At 41.6% G+C, this 19705-nt stretch overlaps 2 protein-coding genes across 2 annotated transcripts in view; one reads left to right on the top strand and one right to left on the bottom strand.

Moving 5' to 3' along the window:
* The window catches only part of STARD9 (StAR-related lipid transfer (START) domain containing 9), a 102040-nt gene extending 97162 nt beyond the window's left edge, over positions 1-4878 (top strand). Inside the window, exons 31-38 of the mRNA XM_010292140.1 lie at positions 85-231; positions 836-941; positions 1556-1701; positions 2326-2390; positions 2483-2688; positions 3081-3160; positions 3553-3711; positions 4777-4878. Coding sequence (XP_010290442.1) covers positions 85-231; positions 836-941; positions 1556-1701; positions 2326-2390; positions 2483-2688; positions 3081-3160; positions 3553-3711; positions 4777-4878 — 1011 coding nt within the window. The remainder of the gene's footprint in view (positions 1-84; positions 232-835; positions 942-1555; positions 1702-2325; positions 2391-2482; positions 2689-3080; positions 3161-3552; positions 3712-4776) is intronic.
* A 5166-nt stretch (positions 4879-10044) lies between these two features.
* The window catches only part of CDAN1 (codanin 1), a gene marked incomplete at its 5' end in the record, with an annotated part of 17818 nt that continues 8157 nt past the window's right edge, over positions 10045-19705 (bottom strand). The window contains 11 exons of the mRNA XM_010292139.1: positions 10045-10151; positions 10451-10553; positions 11323-11430; positions 12153-12355; positions 13493-13556; positions 13909-14016; positions 15573-15730; positions 16652-16730; positions 17234-17297; positions 17758-17907; positions 19225-19328. Coding sequence (XP_010290441.1) covers positions 10045-10151; positions 10451-10553; positions 11323-11430; positions 12153-12355; positions 13493-13556; positions 13909-14016; positions 15573-15730; positions 16652-16730; positions 17234-17297; positions 17758-17907; positions 19225-19328 — 1248 coding nt within the window. The remainder of the gene's footprint in view (positions 10152-10450; positions 10554-11322; positions 11431-12152; positions 12356-13492; positions 13557-13908; positions 14017-15572; positions 15731-16651; positions 16731-17233; positions 17298-17757; positions 17908-19224; positions 19329-19705) is intronic.

Raw genomic sequence — 19705 nt, 5'->3', positions numbered from 1 at the left:
AGTGCTGCTATTGATTTGACTAGCTGTTGTCCAAGGTTAAGTTTTGCGTGGCTTTTGGTTTGTAATGCTGTGATCCTATTACAGGAAGAAGCACGGCTGAAGACTCTTGCAAGTACAAGCACGTTATGTACAGACTCCAGCCTCAGCCTCTCCTCCGGCCCCACATCTGGTTACAATAGCAGCAATACTGCTACGTATACTGCAAGTAACCTCAGCAGCCAGGAAGGACAGGTGAGAAACAACTGGCCTGTGAGACCGATGTCTCCTGATGCTTCAACGATGCATCAGAGGGGCAATGTAGGAACAGAAACCGGTTTTGAGATGGTTCGTATTTTGTCACAGCTATCAAGCGGGACAATTTTGTGTCACTAGTACACAGAGGGGTGACATGGGGTGGAGGGAGCATTACCGTGTAATTGCAAAGGACAGTGACACTTATTTTTCTGAGGCTGTTTTTTTTAAACTCATAGATAAAAGCCAGAGTGTTACTGTTGTCAGTAACACCACTATCTGTCAAATGTTTTAGAAACAAGCCTTTTCGTGTGATAAACCAGAATCTGATATTCTCAGGGCCCCTCCCTCAGTGATGCATACATTTACCTAAGAGTTTGTGTGTGTGAATATGAACTTTCTTGAATTTACTTTTTGGAGTATGCGCCTCGCACTTGGTTTGCTAAATTTCCTGAGTCAAGGTATCATTTTAGAACCAGGGGAAAGGCAAAGGAGTTACCTTATGATAAAGAGAAGCTTCCAACCTTGTGAGGCAGATTTGCTGCAAATACTCCACTTGCTATGTAACTTAACAAAAGCCCCCACTTCTGCTTTCTTAAATTAGGTTTCTTCTGGAAATGCTTTGCTTTCAAGAGATACACGAGGTCGTTCAGCTGTTAGAAATAGTCAGCTTTATGTGTTAGAGCAACTACAGAAGGATACAACATTTGGTAAGTAAAATACACATCTGCTTATGTTTGACTCGTACGCCAAAGCCTAATGAGATTTGTCATTTATGCAAATCAAAAGCTAACTTGATTCTAGGTATTTTCAGGATGCCCTTACCATTAAATGAGTTCAGAAAAAATACTGTCAACCAGTAGCCAGAGCTTGCTTAGAATTTCTTGAAAGAGTAGATGGTGATTTGGTCCCTCGGAAGTTGCTCTTTTGATGTGGTAACATCGAAGTACAGTGTTCTGAGAGGATACGAAGATCATGCTTTGAATGAACCGAAGCAGCATGGGGCTAAAGCTGCACCGAGTATAGGATTGTCCATGCAAGTTCTTATTTTTATCCCCAAGACTGATGCTGCCTATTCTTCTTTAGATTATTTTATTAGCTTATATGTGGCAATAACCGTTAAACTTGAGTAATGTAAAATGTAACTGCAGTACAATTACCAGTACACAGATTGTCTAGACAAGGGATGTTATCAGTCCTTCATCAGGATCAGGTGGATTGCGTGCTCCAGTGGAAGGTTTAAGTCCTTACAACTGCAGAATAATGGTGGCTTTCCTTTTCTTTTTTTTTTTTAATTCCCCCATGGCTTTCTTGTTTTCTGCAGCGGCCAGCAGAATTCATCAGCCACCCCTTCCTTCTAGCAGCATTAGCTGTAGGTTCACTCATGGATTAACTATTTCAGTCAGCTCCTCTTCAACAAAAGGATACCAGGATTTATCCAAACATATCTTGGCTAACGCTACCACTGAGGTAAGTAAACAAGCAGAGTTTTCTTATAGATATACTTCCTACTGGAAGTTGTAGCAAAAACAGGTGGGACAAGCCTTGCTGTTTTACTCTGCCAGCAGTGACTTATTTGTCAGTTACAGAGGGACATGCTGAGCAATTTTAAATGGCGGGGGAAAGTGAGCCAGGCTGCAGCAGTGCAGTTCAGAAGAGACTGTTTTGCATTAGCGGAAATGTTTGAGTGAAGCTGCTGAACTCCTCTAGCATCCACGAATTCCTGCAGTGCAGGTTTTACCTATCTGTGCATGGCAAGATGTGACTGTGTAGTTAGAAGGAAAGCATTCAAACTTCGTATTTCAGATCGGGTAGAATCACTTCACCATCATTTGGAGATACATGCTCCCCCCACCTCCCATTTTCTCACAATAGCTTAGGCTAATATCTACATATCCTCCTTCAGCAGAGAGTATGACAGGCAAGTCAGTCTGGCTGTTCATACGCCCTAAGGATTACTAGCACTGTAAAACTATGTGGTAAAACCAACTTGGTAGTTTGAGTGGAAGGTAGTGCAGCAGCTTGCAAGAGCTGAACGCACTTTATAGTTCATACAACTTTCTCTTACCTTTATGTTTGTCATTGTTTTCCAAGGTAATGGCAGCATGCTCTCATAACCTCAGGAATCTCTACACATGCCAAGCAGCAGCTGGTTGGAAGTAAGTTTATGGCAGGTCTTTGTAATGGGATGCCTTTTTACATATTTTGCCCTCATTCTTTTGTGCAAATACCTTTCATTTGTCTTTGACAGATATCAATGTACAGAAAAAGAGGTCCTGGTTTACTACAAAGTCTTCCCTTCAGCAACAAGGCATGGGTTTCTGGGAGCAGGAGTGATAGAAAGACCTCTTCCCTCTGTGTGGGGACTAGTGCGAGATCCTGGCAAAAGGCATCTGTACGACAGAACTATCAACACAGCTCGAATACACAAGAAGGTAACCAGCCATATTCAGCTGGGTGAGTATCAACGCAGATGACTGGCCACCAGTATCATTGTGTACTTTCTCAGCCCAGATTATCAGCCAGGAAGAAAGTTGGAGGCATCTTACTTCACTTCTTCAGGCTTGAATAAACAATGTCATTAATATGGGAACTTCAGTTTTGCGAAGTAAGGATAATATTAAACACACATCACTGCAGAATCACAGCTGGAGAAACCTGTTAGTCTAAATATTGTTAAAGTGGCTTGAAAAAGCATCTTAATGACACGTTATAGCATATTAACTTAGGCAACAACAAGTCAAACTAAGATAGGCACGTGCATTTAAGGAGTGGGGGAAAGTTGTGACAAGTTACCACTGTCAAAGTCTAATTCCCCTTTTTTTGTTTTTGGGTATTTTTTTCCACAGTATATTTAGTGACCGATTCCTCCCTGTGTTACCTAAAGCAACCCCGGGATTTCTGCTGCATTACTGTAGAAGCTGAAGAGGTAAAGTGAATGTTCCCTCTGCAGCATAGGGGAGTGAGTAATTGGTTCAAGGACAAAGGAGAGAAGGAAGGAAAGTCCATGCTCGTATTTCCAGAAGCAACAGTGTAAGAGGAAGACAGGCCAGGCTGATGTGAGACAATTATGTATAAAAACCCTCTTGTGCATGACAAGCATCAGCCAAGCCCCATTGGGCAGTAGCACAAATGTTATACTGTATATCCTGGTTACAAATGTGTAGGATTATGACAAAAAAATATTAAATAACATGATAAATATTACTTCTTATGTAAATACCTCTTTTAAGTAAGTAATATATGTCTCAAGGCAAACAAAGAAAACATGATTGTATGCATGTTTTTCAAATTGTCATCTTTACACTTTGTCACATGCAGGAGAACTTGTCTGTCCTGGCTGTTCAGTCTGTCTATGATGCATCCATGCCTCACCCTTGTAAAGAAGTGGTGAGAGGGGAGATTTTGCCCAGTGCTTGGATACTGGAACCTGATGTAGTAAATGGAAGAGAGATCACCAGAGTTATTTACATGGCACAGGTAAGATGTTGCTGTCTGGCCAATAGTGAATGCCAAAAGCTGTTACCTATCAGAACATTTAAGAGCTGGTAACCAGCAAAACCTATAATCCTTATGCTGTGCTCCATGAAGTTTATGGAATGACCATAAAAGTCAGCACTTCACACTGTTACCTAGCATGATGTATGGTAATGCAGAGAGAATCTTTCTAGGCTTGTGCTTAAGCACATGATCCCAAGTTTTTATGGCATCTAAAGCTGCTCCCTTGGATACCAAGGCTCTTCTGTAAAGGTTTATTAGCAATTCTAGTATATGTTGTATTCTCACATGCTGAGCCAGTATGGAGAATCCTGTTTCCATTTTCGTCTTGCTGTGGCCACAGGCAGTCCACCTCAGGTTACACTGTTTTCAAAATGCATGGAAATACTTTCTGTAACTGAAGTCATTAATTCTTCACACTTAATAGATACAAAAGAGAAGTTAAGATTAAGATTCCAGTTAAGAATAAGAAAGTCCTGCCATCCATTTGTTATTACAGACTCATCTGAAAAGTAGGCTTTCTTTGAGACAGTGGTACCAAGTCCTTAAAAATGTTCAGAAGAGAATACCATAATGTGTATAATTTAAAGTGCTCCTCTGAGAGCTAAGTGGCAGCAGCCCTTAGAGCTTATCTTAAAAACATACTTTATATATATATAATTTCAAAAATATTGTGGTAGTTAGTACATACATACATGCATTGTAAAATGCAACATACGCATTTTAAAATTTTATATGCATTTTATATTGCACTTAATGTATATGTATATACTATTCAGTAACACTATCTGTCTCAAACTAGTAACATTTAACCTACGCTCAAAAGCAGCGTGGGTCATACCTGCTGAAAGTAACATCAGATACACAAAGCTTTGAAAGCCTGTGGAGTATTGGGAAGGAAAAGGTACAAATCACACAGTAACAGCAGCATCTGGCTGTAAGCTACTTTTGTGCTTAACACATATTTGCAGCATCAGCGCTATTCCAAGCTGGAGAAGCATTCTGGATACAAACCCCAACATGTGGCCTTTCTTCTCATTCCTGCAGGTGGATCTTGGTGCCCCAGCCATCCCCGCACGGCTCCTCAGTTCCATTGCCAAGCGCCAGCCGCTGGTGATTGCTCGACTGGCACACTTCCTTGCTAGTTAGTGTTTGGTACAAAACTGGACACCTAAGAGCAAGCAGTAGGGGTAAGATGCTGGCTCGTAAGGCAGTCCCCATCAAGCCTCACTTGAGGAGCCTAACTGCCAACGTTCAACTATACAAAAGTGTAGTTAGAAAAAAGGATCATTTATTTCAGCTGACGCTGCTCAGAAGAAAGCCAGCAAGTTTCATGGGGAACCTGTCCTCCTGGAGGCAGCCATGGAAAACCTCCATGGAATAGCAGGAAGGTGTGCTGCTGTCTCTATAAAGAGCAGAGGAAGAGACTTTTCTTTACACTAGCTAGCATCTTACATGCAGTAGTGTATTATTTCGTTTCTGTTCTCAAAGAAAGAAGGTTGATCGCTGAAGAGCTTAGGCAGCAGTGAGAAAAAGGTCATGGAAGCAATGAAATGCACTACAGACTGGAAACAGTACATGTATGGCTTTAGACCTTGTACAAGCTCTCGAGTAGAGCTGCAAAGCCGCTTTCTAACATTGAGATAAATATCAAATACAGAACTCCTAACAGTGTAGATATAGCCAGCTAGCTGAGTTAAATCATTTACTTCCCCTTGAAGGGAAGTTAAAACAGCACGATATCTACCAGTCATTGTACAGCCTGGATCAATTTTTCTCATGTGGCTGACTACTTGTAGCCAGTATAAGGTATTTCAGATTGCCAGTACACTATGCAGCATCAGTGGAAACCACCACACCTCAGGACACAATTTTACTGCACTGCAGAATTAGGTGCTTTGAAATAGAGAAACCAAACTGACAGCTGTAAACAGTGACACTTTGTCATTAACAGGGAGTAGTACAGAGCAATCAGCTTGCTTCTAGAATTTAAATCCTGCAAGTAGGAGTAGCTCCACCATTTTTCAACAATGGCTTTTTCCATCAGCCCTTCTGCACTTTTACCCAAAGGTGTTAAGGGTTGAAAATGGAGCCTGGTTGTAAGTCTTATGGAACCTCTTTGTTTGTAACACAACCAGCTGTCTCACTGCAGTGAATACAGACTCTTCCCATTCAATTACCTCATGGTATTTCTGTTGAGCCTAGTCCAACAATCCTGCTGTCAGGCTTTACATGTTTGTTCCACACCCTCCCTAGTTTGGTCACACATTCCTAAAATTAAACAAAACCACAACCAACTCTAATATCTGAATAACTTCATTTAGTTCTTCAGCACAATGGTAAAGAATCACTTTAGATATCTTACCCAAGCAATAAAAGCGGCTATGATATGCTTTCTTCAGCTCAAAAAAGCCCACATTATTCAAGAAGCTGTTGCACTTTAAATTTGTCAAGCAAGAAATATGTATTCAAGCATCCACTTTACCAGAGTTAGCATCTGCTACTTTAACACAGTTACTTTCAGTGAAAGATGTGTTTTCCCAGGCTACAGTGAAGTTAGCTGCACTTCCCACCTTCGCATCTGCTACTTTAACACAGTTACTTTCAGTAAAAGATGTGTTTTCCCAGCCTACAGTGAAGTTAGCTGCACTTCCCACCTTTGAATTCAAGAGCCAAGAGCTACTTTTACTCTTTGTACAGGTGTAATTTTGGCTCTCAGCTTCTATGTTATTAATATGTTAAGTTTTAAAAGAAAAGAAAATAGCTATTTTAAATTGATATTTAAGAAAATAGCAGTTTTGAGACACACCAGCCCAAGGTTTTTTCCTGCCCCCTAAACTATACCCAGGTAGGATAACAAATCCTTTCACTTAAAATCTGCTTTGTCTTACCTTTAGATGGTCATGGTCACAATCTTAACGCCAATCTATTACCATTCTCTTTTGGCAAGGCTCAGCCTTTTCTTAAAAGCCTGCCAGACAGAGTCATGGCATGGTTCACTTCAGGTGTCGTGCATCTGCCATAGCCCCTCAAGGAAAAAGGGGGCTTTTTCACAAAGTTTTCTGCAACTGAGCGAAAAAACAGGTTTCCAGAGTTGCAACCCATCATAGAGTCATTGTCCCCATTTTGGTGGAAACCAAAAAAAGGAAGCACGAACAAGGCAGTACATAAAAGCCCTAGAAAAAAGGAGCAGAAACAGCAGCGCAGTGGATTGGCTCTGGCCCCAGTGCTGCTGCCATGGATTTCTGGAGAAGGTAGGGGAGGTCTTCATGCAATCCACAAAAGATTTGCACAGTGCTTTGCCTTTTTCCCCCCTTTATTTTGGACATGGCACTAGTGATAAAGCAGTTTTTGTAGGAAAAACATCTAGGGGGACTCCTGTTGATCAAAGATGCCAGTGCCTATGAAGGAAGATGTCTTATTGTACAGTGCATCAGATGTTTATTTTTATATATACATAGGATTTTTTTCTATGTTTACAAATTAAGTTATTTATATATGCTTGTTTTTATATGCTATCAAAGCTAAGTTTTATTTTTATTGGTATTGAATTAATGTAACTTTTTTTTTAATACAATCTTCAATTGATACTAAAAAGCCTATTTATATGAATGTTTTCTGTTGCAAATATAACATTTTATGGTACCTGTTAACGTACGGCATTGGTTTGTTTGGAAGGAAGAAATAAAAACCCAGCAGATATCCAATTTATTAATCTACAACAGGCAAAACCCAACTTCCTGTAAGTTACTGCTGAGCAGTAGATGATCAAACCAATTGTATTGTACCACCTTACTGTTGCATCGCTGCTCTTAATCAAGATTGCTATTTTCATATCCACAATAAATGGTATTTTCTACACAAGAAAAGTTGCCCCACGTTATTTTGCTCTAGCTAAGATCCCCATCTATGGAACTGGATGGGAGAGATACCATAACGGCTAACTTGGCATGAAAGATGTAGGTCTCCTACTTACCTGCGGAGGAACATGCATGGCATACGAATTCGTGGCACAAGAGCCAAGCAGCCAGTCACTGCTTAAATTTGGTTTCTGTGGCGCAGTGCCTTGTCCCCTTGCAAAGGGGTTATTTTTGTTTTGTTTTGAAACAAGGTACTGGCTGAAGGTTCTTCCCGAGTCCAGTTACAACAGCTCCAACCAGAACATCCAGAAGGAAGTTAATATAATGCCATTTTTCCTCATTTTCTTCTGAGGGTTGTGAGTTTGTAGTAGGAAAGACTGTTGGAAGGCCACACAGAAGGCGGCAAGACCTAGCTGGCTGTGAGCTCTCTCCCTGCTGCAGCACCTCTGGCACTACAGCAAGAGGCAGCGCACAGGGAACAGGTACAACACTTGAAGCCCTCGCACCCAGAGGAGTCCACCAGCCCAGCGGGGCTGCACAGATTCATGCATCCTCATGAGAGTGGTCCCATTGCTGAGTATCCCTAGGCAGAAAACAGTGTGCTATACACTTGTTCCTAAGGTCTAGTTACGAAGCCAGGTGTCTGCCTGTACAGAGCAACCAAGGCTGAGTACCATGGGATGCCCAGGACCTAGACTCAAGACTTGAACATGGAAATGAGTGTTTCTTACCTGCTGGTTCCCACTGAAGAACTGCCTGCCTTCTGCCCCAAAGGGCACAATTGTGCTCTCTGGATGAATTAAACTGCTCCTGGGGCCTGGTGGCCTTTTAAATAAAAATTTCCAAGCATGTTGTATAAGAAACAGATAATTCAGGTATGTCGAGTTCATGAAAACAGCCATGGCCATGGTATCTGCAAACAATTTTGCAATACCTAAATAAAGTCAGTTCAGCACCTTTTTTATCATTATAGATTCCAGCTTCCTACCCCTTCCACCACCCCCCTTATAAAACAAAGTTATATTTCAGTATAAGCAGAGCAAGCAGCAGGCTGGACAGGACAGACTCCTGTACTTTCTCTGCCCCATGCTTTGTGGCAAGGCACCTTCTTTTGTACTTCGCCCCAGTACAAAGAGGTTATGTATCAACAGCCTGAACACAAACCAGCACATTTAATCATGTTTATTATCACAACCAACAACTTCAAATGAGATCTGCAGCAAAGTGTCACCTAGTACTCAGCCTCAGGGAGCAGGTATGGTATGATACAGTGGTGTACTTCCAATTTCAATTTGTATTACCATGTCCTCGCTGCATACACAGCACGCCTACTTCTGGGGACCCTCTGCTTCATTCACATGGAAAAACCCTAAAAGATGAGGCATGCAGATGGAATGTGCCAAATCTTTCAATAGCGAGCTTCATAACCAAGTCAAGAAAAATGTCAGTACAGTTCACTGATGTGCCGCTCTGGTTTCTCGCTATCAATCAATAGATTTTAACAGAAGCCAGAGTTCTACCTAATTAGTCCTTAAATCACTGACTCCATGGTGTTACCTTTTACTCACCTTAAACAGAGAAGAGGTAAGTTGATTAGCAAGCTAAAAAGCCCTGGGCTTCACTTTGTCCAGGTGTTGTTCTTACATGAACACAGCATTTGCTTTCTGGAAAAAGCTGCACTAATAGAACACTCCTAGACAAAAGGAAATAATATCCTCATTGCTGGGAGGGTGTGGGAATCCCATGAGACAGCTAACGAGCACCTAATCATATTCTGCTAATGACCAGCAGTCCCTACCACAAACCCCAGTATAAGGAAATTTTGGGGGGGTGGCTGGGAGGCCACTCCCTTGGTATTGAGCTATCTGCAAGGGCAGAGAACGCCCACTGTCCTCCACAAAAAGGATTCCTTTCAAAGCCACCTCTCCAGAGGATGTAACAATGCTTTGTCACCGCTTCTCTCTCTGTTCTTCCAGGCTGTAGTATTCTTGCTGCAGCACCTCCTGTCTGATAAAACCCAAACTCAAGGCCAGAAGGATTATTTAAAAAAAAAAAACACAAACCAAAAAAAAACAGTGAATAGCAGCCAGATGCCATTTATGTTCACATACTATAAAAGTGTCTTAAAAAAATACTGTCATCTGTCTTCAGTAAAAAATATAAACAGATGTCTCCCTTATTTCTATTAAAAACCCCGGGAAATTACAAGTTCTGTTTCCAACAAGACATGGAAAAACACTTAAGTATCAACATCCTTTAAGAATACTGCCATCAATGTTCTGGTGTATATATTTAATATGGTTTAACTTTTAAAATTAGTCTTAAAAAAATTAAAATCAAACCTTCGAAATTGAGCTTACAATGAAAAATAAATATAGGCTCATCTCCATGTCATACAGGTTCACCTCTCCCCTCCCCTGACAGTCCAGTCTTTGTTAAAAGACAGCATGAGAAATCACTTTAAGTTAAGAGAAGAGGCAGCCACCAGGAGAGCCACCACCTTCTGAGCATGACATAACTTGTCCACTTGAATCGATTCCTGGGTTTGGTCACAGCCTGTTGCTGCGCAAATACAAAAAGCGTCCATGAGCCTAGAAAACGGCTGCTCTGAGCCATGATCAAGGTGCGTAAAGGACTTTTCACTTGGAGATCCGTTTGCTGATGTAAATCCTTCAGCATAGTCACCACGGCAAAACATCCACGAACAGAAAGACCAGTGCAGGTTTTGCACAAAATGACCTCTCATCTGCAGTATGCTCCCAGCAAAGAGCTCACAACGCATTCAGAAACACTAAAAATGCCATTTGCATCTTCATTAGTAATTTTTGTCCACCTCCACTAACTTTGTGCTGCCACGGTACCTAGAGATTGTCTGGTCAGCTCACAAGGGTTAGTCCTGGGCTCTTCTATATGATGTTCTGATACAAATACTCTGGACAGCATTTCCAGTTCTTTTAAGAAATCCTGTAACAAACAGATACAAACCGGAGAACCTTTATTAACAAATGTCAACAAAGAGGTTTAATTTTTCTAGTAAAGAACTTTACAAGGTTAAACATTGTTGCTGATGGTTTTCCAGTGCAGAAATCTAGACGAGCTACAAAATTGATTGTAAAGATGAACGCCTGTAGGTCTGTGTGTTCCATCTCCCCTCTAATCCCCATACCCTTCTCGGAAAAGATCACTGCCACAGTTTAAATGGTTAAACATCTCCAAGATGCAAGCGCTCACCAGCCTTGAAATACTGTCTGCTTTTTAGCGGGGGATTTGGGCAGTTTCCCACATTTTGACTCTGGCTAGGATAGTCCGACTCCTCTCACATTCTGGTGGCAGGAGGCAAAGAGCTTTTGAATGCAAGTCTGGTCAGTTAAGATCCTTCCCAACATGTTGTTCTCAGCTGGAGCCGGGCAAACACGTTCAGGCTAGAACTGATTGCTGGTAACGGGGCCAGCTAGTCTCCAAACTGGTTTACAGTTTTCTTGGAAATGTTTCCACTGCACGGGAAATGCTGAGATTCTCACAAGTACTCATTTCAACCAAACACTGAATAACAGCAACAAGCTTGGAAGCCAGCCCTGCTGCTGCATTAAGCAGGAACTATAGATAGGGAAGGTTATGGGCTTCATCTACATGAAACAGAACTACAAGGATTTACTGTTTATGTGGATTTACTGTTTATGTAGCTTTACTTTTTATTTCACTCAATTGTTTACACACATATCTAATTACTTACTGAGGGCCAAGGGAGCTCTTTGAGGCTATGCAAGCAACTCTCTATTTCACTATTTCTCATTAGTTCATGTTCTACAAGACCACGAAGCACAAAAAGGAACAAATCCCACTGCAGAAGAGAAAAAAAAAAATCAACAACTCAAAGAAATGGATTTTGTGTTCGTTTCTTTATCCCTATACAATTCACGTTTTTCTTCTTGGATCACAATATGGAGAAAAGGAGCAAAAGGAGAAAGCACATTATTTATCTGGGTGTGGAATGAAGGACAAAGAGCAACATCCAAAATGAGGAAGAAAATTCCTTCAGTTCATACATTGTATCCTACCATAAAGTTTCAAAATTTCTAACCCTCAGACACCAAGTATTTAATTCCTGTGTGTTCAAGAACAGCTTGAAGACCTCTTCTCTTACCTTCTGAAATAAGCTGGTTTTAGCCTGCAACTAAATAGGGTTCATAGTTGGGGATCTTTTAACACCCACATGCATGCAAAAAGGAAAGCTGACAAAAGATGCACAAACACAACCAATTACAAAGTCACATATGTTCAGTCCTCAATCTCCCAGGCCAAATGGGCCTTCTTGCCATTTCTTCCTAAATTAAACTGTGCCTTCCTGACAGCCTCCCAGACAGGTATCAAACACGGACAAGTAGTCCATAGTCCTCTTTTTCTCGACTCCTGCAGAAACATTGCCAGTTAACAGCAGAGCAAATCCTGCTGGCCTTGTTCACACAAGCCATCAGTTAACACTGCAGGCAGGCACAATTCCTACACGAATGTGTCAGAGCAGAGTGCGTAACTGGCAGCTCCACGGATCGGAATAAGCTTTACCTCTCGCTGCTTAACTTCTGCAAGATAACCTATGTTCTTCTTGCTGAAGATGAGCTGCACAGGAACAGGTGTCCCAAAGTCCTCCCTCCAGACAGAAAGCAGCAGTTTTAGAAGGCCATAGGTGAGATTATTCTTTACACACAGCCCCTCCGAGCGCTTCTCTGGGGACTTGATCCCAAGACTCAGAGGAACACGATCTGAAACTGTAAGAAAAGGAAGAAAAGTGAACTTCTATAGCCACATTGTCTTCCTTTTATAGTCATCATCTTGGTCCAACAGCACATTTTGCATAGCTTAGTGAGTGTAAACCAGCGATCTTAAGAGGACTGGAGTTTAGAAACATGCAAAATTATGAGCTCTGAAACTATACAAACAAGTATTACACTGGAAGAGATTTATACTACTTAGATAAAGAATACCATGCGGTTGGCATATAGCCCCAAGTCTTGAAAGATGACTGCCTAAAAGCCAGCCTCATGTTTAATAAAAGACAACCTAGGTGTTACTCCAAAGGAGAGGAGAGCAACCCAGTAAAACAACATTTAAATCTATAAACAGATTAAAAACTTGTTCATAGTTTTGACTGTAGGCAGAGTTGCATAACTTCATACAAGTTAAACTGAACAGTATTTAACTGCAGCTAAACATACAGAGAGGGAAGATACCAGATCTTCCTTGGTACGGAGTAATGGAGTGGGGCAGATTTACATTGCTGCCCCCCAGAATGAAATTTCATAACATTCAGATGTGAACTGCTTTCTAAAAGAATGAACCATGTATAAAACTTCTTAAGAAGGTTCTAAAACCAGGAAATTACAGAAAACACCTGCATCTAGATCACTAGCTCCTGAGAAAAACATTGTATTTAACACATTCGAGCAAGAGGAAAAAAAACCTGAAAATGCTCACAGAAGTCACAATGCACAGAAAATGGGTTACTTCCATTCTCCCCAAAAAGAGCCATAAAAATATAATTTAAGGGAACAGGCCCTTACTTTTAGGGAAGAAAAAAAAAAATTCTGCTGCAAACTTTCAGAAGCAGAAACACTGGAAAACATATCACATGTTTAAATGAAGGTATCAATAAATAAAAAACAATGGAGAAGTGAATAAAACACCAGATCTCGAGGATGGTTAGTCACAGTATAACGCTGTTTTGCAGAAGATGGAAGGGAATAGGAGCAACCACCCAAATTGACAGAAAAAAATCTGCAGACTCAATGACACCAAAGAAAATCAAACATCTGTGAGCTCCAAATACTGAAGTCTCTGACCCCAAGGATTTAAGAGAACTGTAATAACAGATTTCAGTCTGAAATAGCTTATCGCAAGTGACTTACCCAGCAAAGAAGCCAGCTCAACCGTGCACTTTGCCAGCTGCTGTTCTGATGTGGGACATATAAACTGGAAAACACAAGAAAAAGTTATATCTTTATCCCCATGCTGCAGGCTGGACAAAACAGGGCTTCACAAGGGATAAAAATATCAAAGAAGAGCAGGCAATTTACAGCAACAAGCACAAGATCTGTATCAGGACACCATTAAAGACTGAAAGACAAGAAAAGATCATATATGAAAAGGGGATCCACAGAGGCTAATTTTAAGTAACAAGCAGATCTACACAGCATAAAAAAATGCAGTGCAACTTTGTCACATTTGAGCTCAGACAAGTGAGGCAAGGCAAGCTAACAAGTTTACAGGTATGAAGACAGCTCAAAGTGGTCCAAGGGGGTTTTTGTTGCTTTTTTACTTCTACCTTTCTGCATCGAAGTGTCTGACTCAATCTTCCTAGCAGGCACTCCAGCCAGATGTAGTCAATCACTTCACCATCATCCCGCGGGCCCACAGCAACACAGAGCACATCCTTGATGAAAAAGACAGCAGTAATTCAGCTATTAGTATCCCATACTTCCACAAACAGATCTTTGGACCTATGACAGAGCAGTTCATAGATAATACTCAGGTCCTCATTAAAAAAAACAAAACCAAAAACCCAAAAATTAAGCTAGTATCCTCCTCGTTTCATAAGATAGTTTAAAGCTGAATTTTTTACCACCTTACCTAGGTCTGATGTTCTACCATAGTTCTCACTAATGTTATGAGGCCAAAGTCAATGAGGGCAACCAGTTCATCCTTCTTAAAAGTAACTAGCTCTGAAAGCTCTAGATAAATCTGATAGCGCAGCAACCGAGTTCAGGGTAGAAGTGCTACAGAGATGCAGAGCCCTCTTATATTGTCAAGGTAGCTGCAGTGTCAATAAAAGCTGAGTATGAAGAGCACTAATAGGGTTATGGCATGAAAACTGGTTTAACAAATTTTACATATTGTAGCACTTTCCATCACCAGCAATTTATCCCCCAATATCAGAAACCCAGGATGGAAATCAAAAGGATAAAAAATATTTTTAAAGCTGTACCTCAAGATGTCATACAAAAATATTTTCAAAAAGCTACAGTTTACAGAAGAAAAACCACCCTGGTTTCCTCACATACTTTACCCTCCTCTTTTTATTTTATCTCAAGCAAGAAAGCGTTAAAGGATATATACTCATTCTTATACAATTGTTGGGAATGCGACGACAGTGAGATCCAGTATTATTGCTCAAACAGATAAGAAGCAGCAAAAAAAAAAAAGGAAGAATATATAATGGTAAAAAAAGTGAGATTTTTAGCATTCTTTTCATCATAGGTTACTCGCACAGGGTATATAACTGCATGATTTTTACAAGAACAGTGACCTTTTTTAAAAGCCTGGGAGAACAGATCAAAGTGTAATTTGAAGCAGCTTGAATAGAAAATTTCTTGGATCTAAGGCTGAAGTTAAGTCCATACCATCACCCTCTTTTTAAGGTATTCTGATTCTCCCTAATTATAGCTGAATGAAGGCGCAGATGCAGACTGGCAAAAATCTTTCCACAGATTCATCTGACAATTCAATGTAGAAATCCTAGTCTATAAGATGGGTTAGTCTGTCAAGTTCTACAGTACTGAAAGGACCAACAGGAAATACTTACTCTAAACAGAGACCAGGTGACTCTCCATAAAATGAGTATGTCTACAAAAAAGTAGCTATTTTGGTATGCTGACTCTTCAGCATATAGTTGTACACAACACTCACCACACTAAGGTTTCCATGCTAGCTGTATCAAAAAGGCGATTGCTATGCCAGCAGAAATCCTGTATTAGGGATAGTACTCCTGACCAGGGAACTCTGATCTACACACAGACAGTGAGCAGGAAAAAAAAAAAAAAAAAAACGAGACCCTTCCATCCTGCTTCCTCAATACTCCTCACAGCCAGTTCCTTAGAACCAGAACATGCCACTTCAAAGAAACAAACAAACAAACAAAACCAAAAAAACCCCATGAAGGTGAAAAATAAAAAGGGAGTTGGGGCAAGCCAGGAAGTGAACACTATCTACCTTAATCTCGTTGATGATTTGGGAAGGAAATGGAGCACAGTGCTGACAGCCTGGAGGGCAGTCCCTTCTCAACTCCAGAGCATCCTCGCCGGGCAAGGGAAGTCCTGGGACTTTCAGCATTCTGTTGAAGGTTGCCTTCACTTCTCTTTTGATCAGTGCTACAAAGAACAGGAAACAAATCATGTCTACTTCAGCTTTTCTCTCCAGTGAGGCAGGCAACTGTTTCCAAACACTACCCTTATCAGCCTCTCATTCCGAGGGCCATGGCACAGCTCTAAAAGGCAGCCACAGCTCTAAAAGGCAGCCACCCATTGCCACCAGGTACCGCTGGCAACTCATCTCATTTTCCATCAAAATATTTCAGTCAGTTTAATGAACACAGTAGCTAAGCCAGGAAGCAAAGCCAAAGTAGAAGGCTGAATCAGCATGATCATACCAGTTCAACCACTGTGCCCATGAAAGCCATATGTTTTCTACCAAAATAAGTTTTGACTAGCATCCAAAAGACTAAACTGTGCAAATGGTGCTGGATACTCCTCCCCAGATTCTTGGCACAACCTCCTGAACAATGGATTTTCAGAGATTCTGAAGAGTTGCCAGGGCACTATTACAGAGTAAAAGGACTACAGTTGCCTTCAGCCTGCTGAAAACACACCCAGTCCCAGAGGTGTTTGTTTTACAGAAGATTTCAGAAGCACTCTGTACATGTGGACCATAAGGCGGCTTGAGAGAGCAGCTGTCTCTATCATACATTTGAAGTGCTAAGACAACTTCAGCCTAGATAACATTTTGAGAAGAAGCTTTCCACAGCATTCATTCTCACCATCCTACGAGCCTCCGTAACTAAAAATCACTTACATGGGCCAAGCCTGAAAAATCCCTGAAGAAGGTTCTTGGAGCTAGAAATCATTCCTCTTATTCCTAAACAAGGAGGGACAGAGCAACTGCATGCTTCCCACTAAAAGAAAAATGAGTAGGACCAAGTACTTTATAACACTGGAATAAATTCTACCCCTTGATCTCAGAAAAAGAGTACAATATACAGATTAGAAGCCCCAGTTCAGGGTAAGGAGACTCACCTGCAATGTTGGCAGAAAGCCAACCGCAGGCTTTCTCAGTAGCCAGTTCCACTGCAATGTCTTCCGCACTACTTAAAACCTTTACAGGGAGGATAACAATGATAGGAGATTTACTACCAAGCACAGCACTACAGTCAGTGAGAAGTCAGAAGGAAGTCCAGAGGGAAAAGGCTTAATTTTGGCATGCAACATTTAAACAGAGCACCACCACCTTGTGGGAACTGCTACTCTGAGCAACAGGACTGACCCACTTTGATTTCCCAAACCTCATCAACCCCATACAAACCCCATCAACTCTTGGGGAAGTTGATGCTAAAACAAAAGCATTATCCTTGCAAGATGAATGCTATTTATATACCATTCTAGTCTCAACAGTTAGCTATTGGCTAGGGTAATACTTCAGCCAGAATATCCCAGGCAGCCTGGCAGAGGTGACTCTCCTTAGCTACTAGTCCTCACAGGAGGGCATCAATAGATTCCATTGTCCTAAGCTATTAAGGAGTAAGTGAAACAGCAACGGAAAAATGGTAACAGTCCAGACTTAAAGTCAGGGCCTTTAGTAGTTTTAGTGAAAATACATACTGCTGCAGATGTCTCTTCTGGCAATAACACCCTTACCGCCTCAGGACCTTTCTTTTGGCAAAATCTGAAAAAAAAAAGAAAGAAAGTGTGTCATGGGATTAATCAAAGTTCTTGGACAACACTCACAGGTTCATTACCGTAAGAACTTTCACACGCTCTCCTACAGTCAAAACCAGCTGGAAGACTGCAGTGAAATTAAGTCAGACCAAAAGAACTAGACAAGGAAAAAGCAACTACAAGCCATCAAGCTGCAATACTCAGTTTTCCAAAGAGGAGAAATACAACAGCTGCAGTGGATGTCTGTTTGGAGCTGGATGCAGAGGGAGACACAGCACCTTTATTCCTTCCTACAAATACGGCATTAACTGGCTGGAGGTGCAGCACAGAGTCACCCTAAGAAGAGCAGAGGTCAGGGTTTATAGTTACCAGAACCTGAGCATGACAGACCAAGCTGAATTAGGCTTACAGGTTCCGCAATATGAAGAGATGGGAAGATGCAAGTTTAAATAACTTTTCCTCCTTACTCTTTGCCTTTGACGAGTGCCTGGGCCCCTTCCTCATATAGATGAGCGCACACCTCTTCAAGCAGCTTGTCATGATTAGCATCCTCCTCCTTCACTCTATCCTGCAACATGACTTCAGCCCTTTGAACCAACTCTGCTACCAGTGTTGCCCTGTAAAAAACCAAGATCAGACAGACTGAAATCAATACAACAAACAGTGCACGTCAACTGTAACCAGCTGTTTCCCCCAATTTAGGAGGATACCCATCTCTCTCAGGCACAAATGCAATAAACTACTCTGCTAAAAAAAAGAATTAATCACACTGCATTTAGTACTGTACCAGGTCCTTGTTCTTTTTGTAAGGAAGCAAGTGGCAATGAAGATATCAAAACACTAGTAAGACTCAAGAGCCAAAAGCCTTTAGGTTTTAACAGAAACGTATATGGCCTTCTGCCATTCAGGACTGTGACAAGCTGGAGAAATGGACTGACAAGGCAGTGGTGACCGTGTACCTGTACAGGCTGGGGTCCACTGGCTAGGGAGCAGCTCTGTGGAAGAGGATCTGGGGTTCCCAGTAGACAAGCTAAATGAGTTAGCAGTGCCCAAAGGTAGCCAACCTTAAACTGGGCTGACATTAGCAAGAGCGCAGCCAGCAAGTCAAGGGAAGTTAGTGCCTCCCTCACCACTGTGAGGCTGCATCTGGAGTACACTGCCCAGCTTTGGGACCCCAGTACAACAAAGCTGTTGACAATTTGAGAGACTGCAGGAGGAAAAAAAAAAACGAAAACATCACTAAGATAGTAAGATAGCTGGGATGCTGGAGCACATAACCTACAAGGAGACTGAGGGAGCCAGTCTCCCTTAGCCTGGAGAAGAGAAGGTGAGGGGAGAAGGAAGAGGTATAGAGAAGACAGAACAACGCTTCCAGAAGCGTGCAGCTGAAGGTTGACAGGCAACATGCACAAGCTGGAACAAGGGAAACTCTGATAGGATATAAGGAAGCATTTTTCACAAAGCCCAGGAAAATTAAGCACTGGAACATGGTACTAAGAGGCTCCTGAATCCCCATCCTTAAGTCTTTCACAACTCAGCTGGAAAAGGTGCCAAGCAACCTGACCTAACTTGAAAGCTGGCCCTGCTTTAAGCAGGGGTTTGGATCAAATGACCTCCAGAGGTCATTTCTGACCTGATATTTTCCTCTCATTAGCAAGAATGTTCTGAAAAGGATATAAAGTCTCAGAATAATGCTGTATTATGTTCAAATTCCAAGCATCCTACAGTCATATAACCCTTCTCTTCGCATCCCTTCACAAATTCCCCTCTCTGATGGCAAGCAGATGTTACTGGACCCCACTGTCACAGCCTCATATAGCCCTGGTGTTCTGCTATACAGCGTACTCTGAGGAAAGCTTTCTTTCCCCCATACATACAATTTTATAGGATCAACCCTGCCTCATTAGGTCACAGAACAGATCACTAGCACTTACTTGATGTGCTTGACACAGTTGGATCCCACCCTCTCTGCCACAAATTCAACTGTTCTCCGTAGGGAGGGAGGCTGGTTGTGGAAGAAAGCCTGTTCCAACTCTACCTGTTCAAGAGAAAAGTGCTACAATTTATTAGAGCACTCCACCCAGATCCTCCGCTCCCCAACAACAGAATGGACAGAACTACCATCTGGAGTTGTGCTAAAAGGCACCCTATTTGCCTACACTAGAACTTTCTGCCACAGTAGCATTCAGCACCCCTGTAAAATATTTGCTCCCTAATTTCCTTTAACCATTTAACCCAAAGCTCATTATCAGGGTTTATGAAGCTACAAATGCAAATGCCCAGTAAGGGGAAGAATGGGAGCGTTCTGACAGCATCTCCTAGTAGTGATTCACCACATAGGGTTTGTTTCTGGAAAGGAAGGATCCTCTCGTAATTACAGGTTGGTAATCCTGTAGGCTCCTACACAGTTTGTTC

Source organism: Phaethon lepturus, unplaced genomic scaffold (assembly GCF_000687285.1).
Source record: "Phaethon lepturus isolate BGI_N335 unplaced genomic scaffold, ASM68728v1 scaffold4728, whole genome shotgun sequence".
Taxonomy (NCBI): Eukaryota; Metazoa; Chordata; class Aves; order Phaethontiformes; family Phaethontidae; genus Phaethon; species Phaethon lepturus.
This window is presented reverse-complemented; position numbering and strand designations above follow the sequence as displayed.